This window comes from Mirounga angustirostris, unplaced genomic scaffold, assembly GCF_029215605.1.
Source record: "Mirounga angustirostris isolate CCGP_5_RB_7025 unplaced genomic scaffold, mMirAng1.0.hap1 SCAF_6, whole genome shotgun sequence".
Taxonomy (NCBI): domain Eukaryota; kingdom Metazoa; phylum Chordata; class Mammalia; order Carnivora; family Phocidae; genus Mirounga; species Mirounga angustirostris.
Window position 1 is genome coordinate 40,842,610 of NW_026991714.1, and position 13,527 is coordinate 40,856,136.

The 13,527-nt window shown below is 41.2% G+C and overlaps 1 protein-coding gene across 1 annotated transcript in view; it reads right to left on the minus strand.

Annotated features, from left to right (window-relative positions):
* Positions 1-738: 738 nt before the first annotated feature.
* The window catches only part of ACBD6 (acyl-CoA binding domain containing 6), a 218,702-nt gene continuing 205,913 nt past the window's right edge, over positions 739-13,527 (minus strand). The window contains 2 exon segments of the mRNA XM_064594185.1: positions 739-896; positions 898-1,028. Of these exon segments, the coding sequence (XP_064450255.1) occupies positions 873-896; positions 898-1,028 (155 nt within the window). The 3' untranslated portion in view covers positions 739-872.

Genomic DNA, 13,527 nt, shown 5'->3' on the forward strand with positions numbered 1-13,527 from the left:
CAGAAATAACTACAATCACAACTAAGCACTGGGGCATTATGGGCTATTTCACATTTCAAACAGGCCTCACAGTTCAGGTCTGAGCCTGTTTCCAGAGACTACTGCCAAAGGCAACGACTGGGGACATCAGAGCCAATTAAAAGGGCCCTGGGGAAATCCCTCCCCATTCTGTGAAGGTGAGTTTAAGGAACCCCGACCTAACCAGTGAATTCTCTGGAATCTGTGCTTTGATCCTGAAGTGAGGTCGCTGAATCTTATTCTAAAATGCCCAACGTTTTGAGGTTTTCAGTAAATCTGGTTATTCCTCTGATTTCTAGACCCCTTTTATGACAAAATTCTACCCTTTTTCTTTTGCTTGCTTTTTCTTAACACCCCTCTTTCTTCTCTATCTTCGCAATCCGTCTGCCAAGAAGAAGAGACATTTTAGCTACCTATTCAGAGCAGCCGTGCAAAAGGCCACAGGATCACTTGATCTCTACCGTCCTGGGATTTCAGGCAACTTTGTCGGTCACGTTTTGCTTCTGTATGGGTTTTTTTGTTTGTTTTTTTTAAAGAGCAGCCAAGTTTAATATTGTGAAATACGATGTGTCTCCGCCGTGCCCCACCCTCTAGAACGGTGATACATTTCCGCGCACGCTCAGCAGAATTGGATTGTATTATGCACAGGACACATGTCCATCACCAGAACCGCACTTGCTGGCATGGATGCAAGGAGAATGAACAGCTGAGACTTCAGAATCCCAGTTCCTCAGAACCGCTTTTATTAGCCAACGTATACCAAAGACGGGTGGTAAAAGGAGTATTATTTTTGCAGTTTTCCTTCATCGCTGACGCTCTCTGATGCTACGGAGTGTGGGTTTCCAGCCTTTCGATTAAGCCGTGCCCGTCGTGTGCCTGCTGTAACACGGAAGACACGGCCTTGCAGCCTGTCACCTCCTCCGGCAGGCAGCCGTCCTGGTCTCGGAGAGCGGGGTCGGCGCCAGACTGCAGCAGCAGCTCCACGATGTCCAGAAACTCACAGGCGGCAGCTGACGGGGAAATGGGCAGATATGAAAACCAGGTTACCGTGAGACAAAGGGAAACGACTGTCCTCCAGCAGGGAAGGCAAGGGCTGAGCAGGAAGGGATCCTGAGCAACGAGAAATGTTGCAGCAGCCGGTGGGTGATGGGGCCTCGTGAGGAGATCTGGGCCATGAGAGTGCAGTTGCAAGGGTGAGGAAAATCAAATTCACCTTTTTTGGTTGCCCAGAAGCAAACAAACAAACACATTTTTAAAACTGTGAGGTTTTTAGGGGCACCGGGGTGGCTCAGTCGGTTAAGCGTCTGCCTTCGGCTCAGGTCATGACCCCAGGGTCCTGGGATCAAGTCCCACATCGGGCTCCCTGCTCACGGGGGGGGGGGGGGGGGGGGGGCTGCTTCTCCCTCTGCCTGCCGCTCTGCCTACTTGTGCTCTCTCTCTCTTTGTCAAATAAATAAATAAAATCTTTAAAAAAAAAAACCTGTGAGGTTTTTAGACTGTATCTTAAGAATGGGATGAGGGAGAGAACAAAAATAGTGTTTATGTGTTTTACTTTGATCAGAATAATGATAGGTTTGTAGGTTATGTCAAAAGGCTAAAAATATGTAAATGTGAAAGGAAAGATTTTGTTTTGTCTTTGAAGAGGGGGTTAAATGGGTAACTAACTAAACTTTAAAATTTGCAAATGAAAAAAAAAAAAGCTGGCCTAGGAATCAGACCATCCCTCTACAGAACTTTTATATATTTAAAAAAATAACAAATGGCCCAAATCACACAAGACACAGGAAGGGGACAAGGACCTATAGATATGGAGACTCATTATGAAGATGGCCTGTTTCACCCCCAGGAAGGACACACAGACCAAAGGGCTAGAATGGAGAGCTATCCATGTTTTTGCACATATATGGAAACCTGATTTATGACAATGCTGGCGTCGTAGATCAGCAAGGAAACAAAGATCCATTAATTCAGATGCACTGAAACAACTGGGCTAAAGGCAAAAACGGGCATTTCATACAAGATGAAACAGAAATGGCAATGAACATATGAAAAGATGAACAACCACATTAGGTAGTCAGGGAAATGAAAATTAAAACTCAGAGATACCATTTCACACCCAGCAGAGAGGTGGAAATTAAGAGCAGACAGTACGAAGGTACGGAAGAGGGCTGGGGCGGGGGACGCTCCCCTCTGGACGGCCGAGTGCACACTCGTGCAGTCACTATGGACAACAGCTTGTGTCAAACCTAACACACGTGGGCCCTGCGCCCAGCCATCCCACGCCTACTTACACACTCCAGAGAAACTCGTGCGTGTGTTCTCTAGGAGACGTTTGCAACATGTGTGTAGCAGCGCTATTCCTATTCGTGATAGACCCCAAAAGTCAACAACCCAAATGCCCATTAAGAATAACATGTGAAAATAAAACTGTTTAGTTCTTCAATAAAATCCCATACAACACTGAAAATTAATGAACTATACTTTTACACACGAGTGTACCTCCAGAACATAACGTTGAAGGAAAGAGGCGAGTCAGAAGAATACATATAGTATGGTTCCACTTAAACAAAATTAAAAAAAAAATAGACCAAACTAAACATCATTGTTCAGAGACACAAACATGTAGTAAAACGATAAGGGAAATCATTACTATAAAATTTGGGATAGTGTTAACTTGGGAGAGGGGATGGAGGGAAGGCCATGCGATTGGATAAGCACACCCAGGAGGTTTCAGAGATATTGGCAATGTTGCATTTCCTAAGCTAGGTGGTGGGTACATTTTTTTCAAGTTATATTTTATATTCTTCAAATACATTTTACATACTCTTTCATAGGTGATGTAACATAATAGCAACAACAAAAGGCCAAAAAAGAAAAAAAACAAAACAGGGAAAGATAGAAGGGTAAGGAGTTTGATTCAATGGCCATTTTATTGAGTACATGCTATCCAGTCCTACCAAGGATGCAATAAGATTCCTGCTCTGTGGAACTTACTAATAGCTGAGAGGCTAATATGCAAGTCTGACACTCTTAACACAAAAGAGTAACTATTGCAATGTGCACACATACACACACACATACAAGCAAAGAGGTGGGGGGGTGGTGGTGGAGAAGTCGAGGGATCAGGAAAAATGCAAGTAGGTGGTATGTAAGCTGAGCTCTGAAGGACAGAGTAAAATTCCAGGTAAGTGGAGACAGAAAGGCACTGCGGAGAGAAAACACCACTAATGGAGGGAGTACTGAGAGAACTGTCTGCTGGCTCTGGGAAGTGATACAGACGGTCAAAAGCAGACAGGGTGGACTTGAGTCAAACCATGCAGGGCTGTGAGAGCCATACTAAGCCATGCTGAGAAGTGTGGTTTTGAGTGCTCTAGTAAAGTTTGCATTTATAAGGAGGGAGTGGCATAATTTGGCCTCCATGTTAGGATGAAAATTCTAAAAGGAGTGACTTGGACAGCCCTAAAGATCTGTGGCAGGTAGACCATGTAGGAGACTATGACTATTTTAGGAGGCTTGAAATTAGCCAGAGTCAGTATAAAGAATGGACTGAGTAAGAGCCACTGAAATTCATGTGGTTAGGACACAGCAAAGTACTGGATAAACTGTAAAAAAAACCTGTGAACACTAAATTTAATAATTAATGAAGCTGATATAACGTTATATTTACAGCTAAACATTATTTATATTTTGCAATTTTCTTTTTGTTTTTCGGAATAAAAATATTTTATTTCAGGTTTCAAATAGTTTTAGAGGGTTTTTTTTGTTTGTTTGGGTTTTTTTTGTTTGTTTGTTTTAAAGATTTTATTTATTTATTTGACAGAGAGAGAGACACAGCGAGAGAGGGAGCACAAGCAGGGGGAGTGGGAGAGGGAGAAGAAGGCTTCCTGCTGAGCAGGGAGCCTGATGTGGGGCTCGATCCCAGGACCCTGGGATCATGACCTGAGCCGAAGGCAGACGCTTAACGACTGAGCCACCCAGGCGCCCCAGTTTTAGAGGTTTTTGAAAAGCTCACAGGCCCACCACTTGTGATCACAATGTTCACTGAATAAAATGGCCCGAGTTTTTCTATACTTGATATGAAACCCAGACACCATAAAGAAAATTACTCATAAATCTGAATACATAGAAACCTAAAATTGAGGGGCGCCTGGGTGGCTCAGTCAGTTAAGCACTGCCTTCAGCTCAGGTCATGATCCCAGGATCCTGGGATCAAGCCCCGCATCGGGCTCCTAGCTCAGCGAGGAGCCTGCTTCTCCCTCTCCCTCTGCCTGCCTCTCTGCCTACTTATACTCTCTATCTCTGTCAAATAAATAAATAAAATCTTAAAAAAAAAAAGAAACCTAAAATTGATAAATTTGAACACATAAAAATTTAAAACAGGGGCGCCTGGGTGGCTCAGTTGGTTAAGCGACTGCCTTCGGCTCAGGTCATGATCCTGGAGTCCCGGGATCGAGTCCCACATCGGGCTCCCTGCTCGGCAGGGAGTCTGCTTCTCCCTCTGACCTTCCCCCCTCTCATGTGCTCTCTCTCATAAAAAAAAAAAAAAAAAAAAATTAAAACAGCTATACCACACACACACAAAATATGATATATAAAGGTAAATCAGAAACTGGGAAACATATTCACATATATAACACATACAAGAGCGAATACCCTTAATATCTAAAAAGCATTAACAAATCAATCCAAAAGAACAATGGGCAGGGGCGCCTGGGCGGCTTAGTTGGTTAAGTGTCTGAGTCTTGATTTTGGGTCAGCTCATCATCTCAGGGTTGTGAGATCAAGCCCTATGTCAGGGTCTGCGCTGGGCGTGAAGCCGCCTTAAGATTCTGTCTCTCCTCTCCTTCTGCCCCTCCCCCCAATCTCTTAAAAAAAAAAAAAAGAGAATGGGCAAAAGTATTACAGGAACCAAAGATGATACCTATGTTTTCAGTCTGGGAGACTTGTGCTCTCTCTGTCTCTCTCTCTCTCAAATAAATAAAATCTTAAGAAAAAAAAGATTTTATTTATTTATTTGAGAGAAAGAGAGAGAGAATGAGCCAGGTGGGAGGGGCAGCGGGAGAGGGAGAAGCAGGCTCCCCACTAAGCAGGGAGCCCTATATGCAGGGGTCAATCCCAGGACCCCGAGATCATGACCTGAGCTGAAGGCAGATGCTTACTCAACTGAGTCAACCAGGTGCCCCTCAAATAAATAAATAAAATCTTAAAAAAACATACACAAATAACTCTTAAAGCTCAACAATAAGAAAACAAGTAGCTGGATTAAAAATTGGGCCAAAGACCTTAAATGACATCTCACCACAGAAGATATACATATGGCAATTAAGCTTATGAAAAGGTATTCCACATCATATGATCAGGGAAATGCAAATTAAAAGAACACTGAGATACCTTTATACACCTATTAGAATGGCCAAAATGTGGAACACTGGCAACACCAAATGCTGGTGAGGATGTGGAGCAACAGGAACTCACTCATTGCTGGTGGGAATGCAAAAGGATATAGCCATTTGGAAGACAGTGTGGTGGCTTCTTATGAAACTAAATATACCCTTACCATATGATCCGGCAAACATGCTCCTTAGTATCTACTCAAAGGAGCTAAAAACTTATGTCCACTCAAAAATCTGCACATGAATGTTTATAGCAGCTTAAATCATAGTTGCCAAAATTTGGAAGCAACCAAGATGTCCTTTAGTAGGTGAATGGATAAATAAGCTATGGTACATCCAGACAATGTATTACTCAACACTAATGAGCTATCAAGCTAACAAAGGACATGGAGAAACCTTAAATATTACTGAGAGAAGCCAATCTGAAAAGGTTATCTACTGTATGATTCCAACAATATGAACATTCTGGAAAAGGCAAAACTATGGAAATAGTAAAAAGATCAGTGGTTGCCAGAGGCTGGAGGTGAGGGAGGGATAAACAGGCAGAGCACAGTAGACTAATTTAGGGCAGTGAAAATACTCTGGATGATATCATAATGACAGATACACATCATTTTACATTTATCCATAGAATACATGATGCCAAGAGTGAATCATAATGTAAACTTTGGGTGATTATGACATAGTATGATATGATAATAATTTTATGGTATGTAGTTTCATCAACTGTAACAAACATACCACTCTGATGAGGGATGTTGATAATGAAAGTGTGAAACAACAGAAAAAATATACATTGGTCTCTGTCCCCAGTTCCTGGCACAGAACTCCTAAAATCCCCGGCCTTTCCTAAGTGTAGGAGCACTAAAGGCATCTTTTGTTCTAACGCTTAGTCTTTGACCCTGGTTCCTGACAGAGCTCCTCAATCACTTGGAATTTCCCGGGTGACAGGTGTTATCTTTTGTTCTAATGAGGTGACTCTTGGTGGGCTCCTGGATTGCTTCAGGGAGGGGGCTGGTCCCCAAAAAGACCCAACCATGATTAGAAGCTTATAACTTTCAGCCCCAACTCCCATCCTCCTCGAAGGGGAGAGAGGCTGGAGATTGAGTTAATGACGAATCATGCCTATGTAATGAAGCCTCCATAAAACCCCTCAAAGTAGGGTTTTAGAGAACTTCTGGGTTACTGAACACATGGAAGTACTTAAAAGGTGGTACTGATGATAGCATGGAAGCTCTGCTCCCCTCCCCCCATATCTTGTCCAATGCATCTCTTCTAGCTGGATGTTCCTCTGTATCACCATATCCTTTTAAATTAAACCAGTAAACCTAAGTGTTTCCTTGATTTCTGTGAGCCATTCTAGCAAATTATTGAACCCAGGAAGGGGTCATGGAAACCCCAAATTGTAGATGGTCAGTCAGAAGTGCCGGTGACAACCTGGGACTTGTGACTGGCATCTGAAGGCAGAGGTGTAGTCTTGTGGGACTGGGGGAAAGGTAGACAGCGTCTGAGTTGAATTAATTGGAAGAACACCCAGCTGGTGTTGCAGAGAATTGCTTGTTGTGAGGAAAAACTCACACACACGGTGACCAGAGGTGAAGTGAAGTGTGGCGGTAGCGTGAGAGTAAAGGAGAGACACACAGCGAGCATCTGTTCTTTAGAGGGAGGCTATCCATGGGGTGAGGGGTATAGGGAAAATCTCTGTACCTTTCCCTCAATTTTGCTGTGAACCTACTACTGCTCTAAAAGTCTTAACCCACCAACAAAGCACTTGTAAATGGGTCTATTTCTGGGTTATCTATCATGTTTCATGGATTTACACCCCTATCTTTATACTAATAGCACAGTGTCTTGATGTTTGTAACTTTATAATAAGTCCTGAAGTAAGGGTGTGTCCTCCATCTGCGTCCTTTCCTTTTCCATATAACTTTTAGAATAAACTTGTAAATTTTTTCCAAATGTCCCGTTGGAATTTTGATTGGGAGTGTGTACAGATCAATTTGGGGAGAATGGAGAGCTTAACAACATAACATTAAGTCTTTTGACCCATGAACAACAGTGTCTCTGTCCATTTACTCAAATTTCCCTTAACTTCTCTCAGCATTGTTTGGGAATTTTAAGCATATAAATTGTGCATTTATTTTGATTTATCCTTAGGATTTTAATTTTTCTTAGGCTATTATAAATGGTATTTTAAAAAATTTCAGTATTGGGGCGCCTGGATGGCTCAGATGGTTAAGTGTCTGCCTTCAGCTCAGGTCATGATCCCAGGGTCCTGGGATTGAGCCCCACATTGGGCTCCTGGCTAAGCGGGGAGCCTGCTTCTCCCTCTGCCTCTGCCTCTCCCCCTGCTCATGCTCTCTATCTCTGTGTCTCAAATGAATAAATAAAATCTTAAAAAAAAAATAAATAAATAAATAAAAATTTCAGTATCTAATTGGTTCATTGCAAGTATAACAGAAAACAACTGGTATCTGTATACTGACCTTGTGGTTTTAACTTTCAATTTCCAATTGTTCCTTACCAATGTATAGGAGCTTTTTGATTTTTGTAAATTGATTTTTTATCCTACAAACTTGCTGAACTCAACTTATTAATTCTAACAGCTTTTTAAAAAATAGATTCTTTGGGGTCTTCTACATAGGTGTCATGTCATCTCTGAATAAAGGAAGTTTTATTTCTTCCTTCTAAATCCAACTGCCTTTTACTTCTTTCTTTTGCCTTAAAGCACTGGCTAGAACTTCTAGTATGATGTTGAATCAAAGGAGAGAGAGTGGACATCTCTGCCTTGTTCCCAGTCAGAAGAAAAGCATTCAACCTTTCACAATTAAGAATGATGTTAGCTATGGGGCACCTGGGTGGCTCAGTCAGTTAAGCGTCTGCTGTCAGCTCAGGTCATGATCCTGGAGTCCTGGGATCGAGCCCCACATCCGGCTCCCTGCTCCTCGGGGATCCCGCTTCTCCCTCTGCCTCTCGGTCTCTCATGAATAAATAAATAAAATCTTAAAAAAAATGATGTTAGCTATCAATTACTTCAGATTGAGGAAGTTCCTTTCTATTCCTATTTTGCTGCATTTTTATTTTTTTTAATCATGAAGGGAAGTTGAATTTTGTCAACTGTTTTTTCTACACAGATGGAGATGATCATGTGTTTTGTTTTGGTTTTCATCTGTTGATATGGTGAAATACAATGATTTTCAAGTGCTGAACCAACCTTGCATTCCTGGGATAAAGATATTTGAGTATTATTTGTTACTCTTTTTGTATATTGCTGGGTTGACTTTGCTAACATTTTATTAAAGAGGTTTGCATTGGGGCGCCTGGGTGGCTTAGCTGAGTGTCCAACTCTTGGTTTCAAGTCCAGGGTCATGAGATGGAGCCCGGTGTTGGGCTCCAAACTCAGGAGGGAATTTGCTTGAGATTCTCTCTCTCCCTCTGCCTCTCCCCACTACTCATGTTCTCTCTCTCTCAAATTAATTAATTAATTTCAAAAAAAGATGTTTACATCTATATGTATGGGAGATATTGTCCTGAAGTTTTCTTTTCCTCCAGAATCTTTTTCTGGTTTTGGTATTAGGGTAATGTCAGCCTCATAGAATGAGCTGGACAGCATCTTTTATTTTCTGAAAGAGTTGATATGTAGAATTAATTTTATTTCTTTCTTAAACATTTAGTAGAATTCACCAGTAAAGCAATCAGGGCCTGGAGATTTTATTGTGGAAAAGTTTTTTGCTACAAATTCAATGTCTTTTATAGATATAAGGTTACCTAGGTTATCAATTTCTTTTGAGTTTGTGTTATTTAAAAAATGTTTCCATTTCCTCTAAGTTATCTAATTGCTATGAAGTTGTTCATAATGTCCCTTTATTTGCTTCATAATATCTGTATGATCTGTGATGTCTCCTTTTCATTCCTGAAATTGGTAATGTGTTTCCTTTTTTTAAATTATTATTATTATTTTTATTGCTCTGGCTAGGGGTCTGTCAGTTTTATTAACCATTTCAAAGGTTTTCAATGATTTCAAGGATTTTCTCATTGATTTTTGGTTTTCTATTTCAATGATTTCTGCTCTGATCTTATTTTATGCCTATGCTTATCTTGGGCTTAATTTGCACTCTTTCTCTAACTTTTGAAAAGTAGAATCTTAGGTCATTGACTTGAGAGCTTTCTTCTTTTCTAATAAAAGCATTTAATTTCCATCTAAACACTGCTCTAGCTGCATCCCAAAATTGTGATAGACTATTTAAAATATTTTGTAATTTCCCTTGGAATTTCATCTTTGACCTATGAGTTACTTAGAAGTGTGTTTAAGTTTCTGACAACTGTGGGGGTGGGGCGGTTTCCAGATATGTGTCTGTTACTGATTTCTAATTTAATTCTGTGGTGGTCACAGAGCAAACTTTGTATGATTTTTAAAATATTTGTTGAAATTTGTTTTATGGCCTAGAATATGGTCTATCGTGGTGGCTGCCTCGTCCTTGGGTGCTCCATCAAAGGTGAAACAGCTTGTGTGTCTTGTAGGGGCTTGTTATCCTTTGGAATCAGTTTACTTTGCTGGCATGCAACCTCTGCTATCTGACGGGTTCAAGAAATTAATGATCTTGTAGATTATCTGTCCTTTTCTTCTTGGTAGCATGGGAGCACTGTTCTCTCGCACTTTTCTACATTTCAAGTGGAAGTAGAACTCTATGGGAGTTTGGTTTTATTTTTTTTTTAAGATTTTATTTATTTGAGAGAGAGAAAGAGAGAGAGCATGAATGGGAAGGGGCAGAATGGGAGGGAGAAAGAATCTGAAGCAGATTTGGCACTGAGCATGGAGCCCAACGTGGGGCTCAATTCCACAACAGCAAGACCATGGCCTGAGCTGAAACCAAGAGGAGGATGCTTAACTGACTGAGTCACCCAGGTGCCCTGGGAGTTCGGTTTTAGATGATTTAGTAGTGATATTTCTTCTTTTGCTCTTTGTTGTTACTCAGATAAGGACAGTTTCTCTGGCTCCCCTGACCCTTTATTCGGCTGGTGGCTGCTTCCTGCTCTGGGCCCCCTGCTATATGCTATTCAATGGCATAAAGCCAGCAGCCCAAATCAGGTTGTGATGCGTTATAAACTTGGGACAGTTTTAGCGGTCCTTTATATTACCCACCCTGACAGACTTAGGCACCAAACTCTACTCCGTAATAGCAGGCTCAGAGGTAGTTCTAAGTGACTAGAGGTGGAGAGCAGAATTTTACTCTGAGCTGAAGTCAGACCATTTGAGAACACTATCTGTGTCTCCAATGGTGTGGGATTTCTGGGAAGGCTACCAGGATTGTCAGTGTTAAATTAGCATTTGATGAATGAATGAAGAAATAAATAGAGAGTAGGAGAAAAGGTAGGAAAAGGCAAGAATTGCCTATTCCAGTCCTGGGACAGGTGTTAATGGGCTAAGGTCATATTTTGCTATGGTAGGTCACAGACAGGAGGATGGCGGAGACAGAATATCTTTACCAAGGCCCAGGATTCAACAGAAATTATGTAAGATTATAATATCCCTTAAAGAATTTAAAATAATCTCCCCCAAATAATATAATGGGCATTTTAATTTTACATTTCTGAAAGGTTTTACCATGAATCACTGTACACCAAATTAGATTCCAATGGAAGGCAGTCTTTTATAAAATACAACAAAGTTAAAGACACATTGCCTAGTATCAAGTACTTGTGAGAAGAGGATATTTATCCTGCATAGAACTAGCTCCGTGACATTTATATTTTGAGAAATAATCAGTTAACCTTTTTGCCACAACTATCAGTCTCAACTTATTGTAAGAAACACTTGGCTAGGTTTTAAAATTGGAACTTTTAAAGCAGTATCAGAGGAATAAATTTCCCAGTGTATAAATCTGTAATACAGGATAATAACTACCACTGTCAGATCACACTTCTCAAATCTAACCCAACACTTGAGGCTCCTGAGCATGAAGAGCAAGGCTAAACGGATGTGTACCACAGCTGAAGACACTAAGCTGGCCATCTCAACAAAGCAGCATTAATTTCACATATGCCATATAGTGAAGTGACTTTTCCCAACAGTGAGATATGATAGAACGTATGAGTACTAACTCAGGAATAGAGCTTACATTTTTAAGTTCCACATCTAGAGGACCGCAGCCAAGCAGCTGAGAAAAGGCTACAGAGGCTATCTAACAATCCCCTAACCTAACAAATGTGAATGAAATTTTAGCTCAAGTCTAACTATAAAGTGAGGTTTAAATTAGGAAGTTCAGGGGGCACCTGGCTGGCTCAGTCGATAGAGCATGTGACTCTTGGTTTCGGGGTTGTGAGTTCAACCCCATGTTGGGCGTGGAGCCTACAGAAAGAAAGAAAGAAAAGAAAAGAAAAGAAAAGAAAAGAAAAGAAAAGAAAAGAAAAGAAAGAAAGAGAAAGAAAGAAAGAAAAAGGAAAGAAAGAAAGAAAGAAAGGAAGGAAGGAAGGAAGGAAGGAAGGAAGGAAGGAAAGAAAGAAAGAAAGAAAGAAAGAAAGAAAGAAAGAAAGAAAGAAAGAAAGAGGAAAGAAAGAAAGAAAGAAAAGAAAGGAAGGAAGGAAGGAAAGAAGGGAAGGAAGGAAGGAAAGAAAGAAAGAAAAAATTAGCAAATTCAGGCTTGTAGAACAGTACTTCAGAGTGAAGGATACGTTGTCCATAAGGAAAAGGAGTTTTACTAACAAACGCCTGGGATTTACGCAAAGACCGATATGAGCACAGGCAATCAGGAAGTTGTAATAGAGAGAGAAAGAGAGAAGAGGAAGACTAATTTAAAGGACAGGAGGACACTACACAGGTCAATCTCATCCTGGTATGAGGAAGGCATCAATTATGTTTGTTTAGCACAGAGCCAACAGGCAAAGATAGGTGCCCAACAAATGGTTTTTGAAAAAAATATATGCTTTGTACCCCCACTTAGATGGTGAGCTACTTGATTATGCGCTTTGTTATATTCTCTCCATCTAGCATAGCGCTGGGAACTTAGTATTTGCTCAAAATTCATTAGTTAATTGATTTCTCCGCCTTTGGCATCTTCAGTAAAGCACAATTCACAAGGCAGAGCCATCTTTCAGAAATGTGTGAGCTGCCCAGCCCCTCAAGACGGACAAAGGCAAAGAAGATGAGAGTGGGATGGGAAGGGTGCTAACATTTTGCCAAATTAGTGAGGGGATATATTGGTGCCCACAATGTGCTGGGAAATACAAAACCAGTCATAAGCCTGTCTCGGAAAAGCCTGAGCGAGTCTACAGGGATTAGAACAGTTGCTGAATTTATGGTACCCTGGGAACCTCTATTTGTCAAGTGCCCAGAGGCAGCCCTGACACTGGTGCAGGTGAAGATGAATTTTCATTCAGAGCCGTGAGCCTTCTGACTCCATTAATCCTCAGGGTTTTGATGATGAATTTCTTTCTTTTTTTTATTTTATTTATTTTCACTCTAATGCCTCCTCCCACTGCCCTGTAACAGCGTGGAAGGAACAGAACAGATGGCCCTTTACGTGGAAGCCCGAGGGCTCATGAGGATACAAAGCCTGCCCACTCTGCAATCACATGACTGCACGTGCAAGGCAAAGCCTTGATTTCCCCCGGGAGACGCAGATGCAAGGATGTTAGTATTCCCAGCGGAGGGAGAGGAGGGGACGGCTAACAGGCCTTTTACAAGGAAGACCACACTTACACTAATATACTCTTCAGCAAGAACCGGGTTTAATCACAAAACAACAGGAGGACCGAAATCTGAAGATGAAAAAACACCAAAGTGAAATGGAGGCAAGGAAGGGATTTAGTAGGCTGCTATGCAAAGCCCATTTAGAATGAACTAGTGAAGACACACAGTAGTAGAACACTGGCCTCTAGGTAACCTGCCATTGGCTCTGGCCCAGTTTTAATCGGAAGAAGCCAGGATTTACAACCTGCTTAAGGATGGAGTTTGACAACTGCTATAATCAGAAGAGCTGTCAACACAAGGACAGCTGTCAAGCCAAACTGTAATTCATAAAATATAAGAGCTAAGCCCCTAAGATATCCCCAACATCGTCTGTACTTACTGGATTTAACTAAGAGTTTTATTCAAGTTACAAAAATAGGTTAAGGG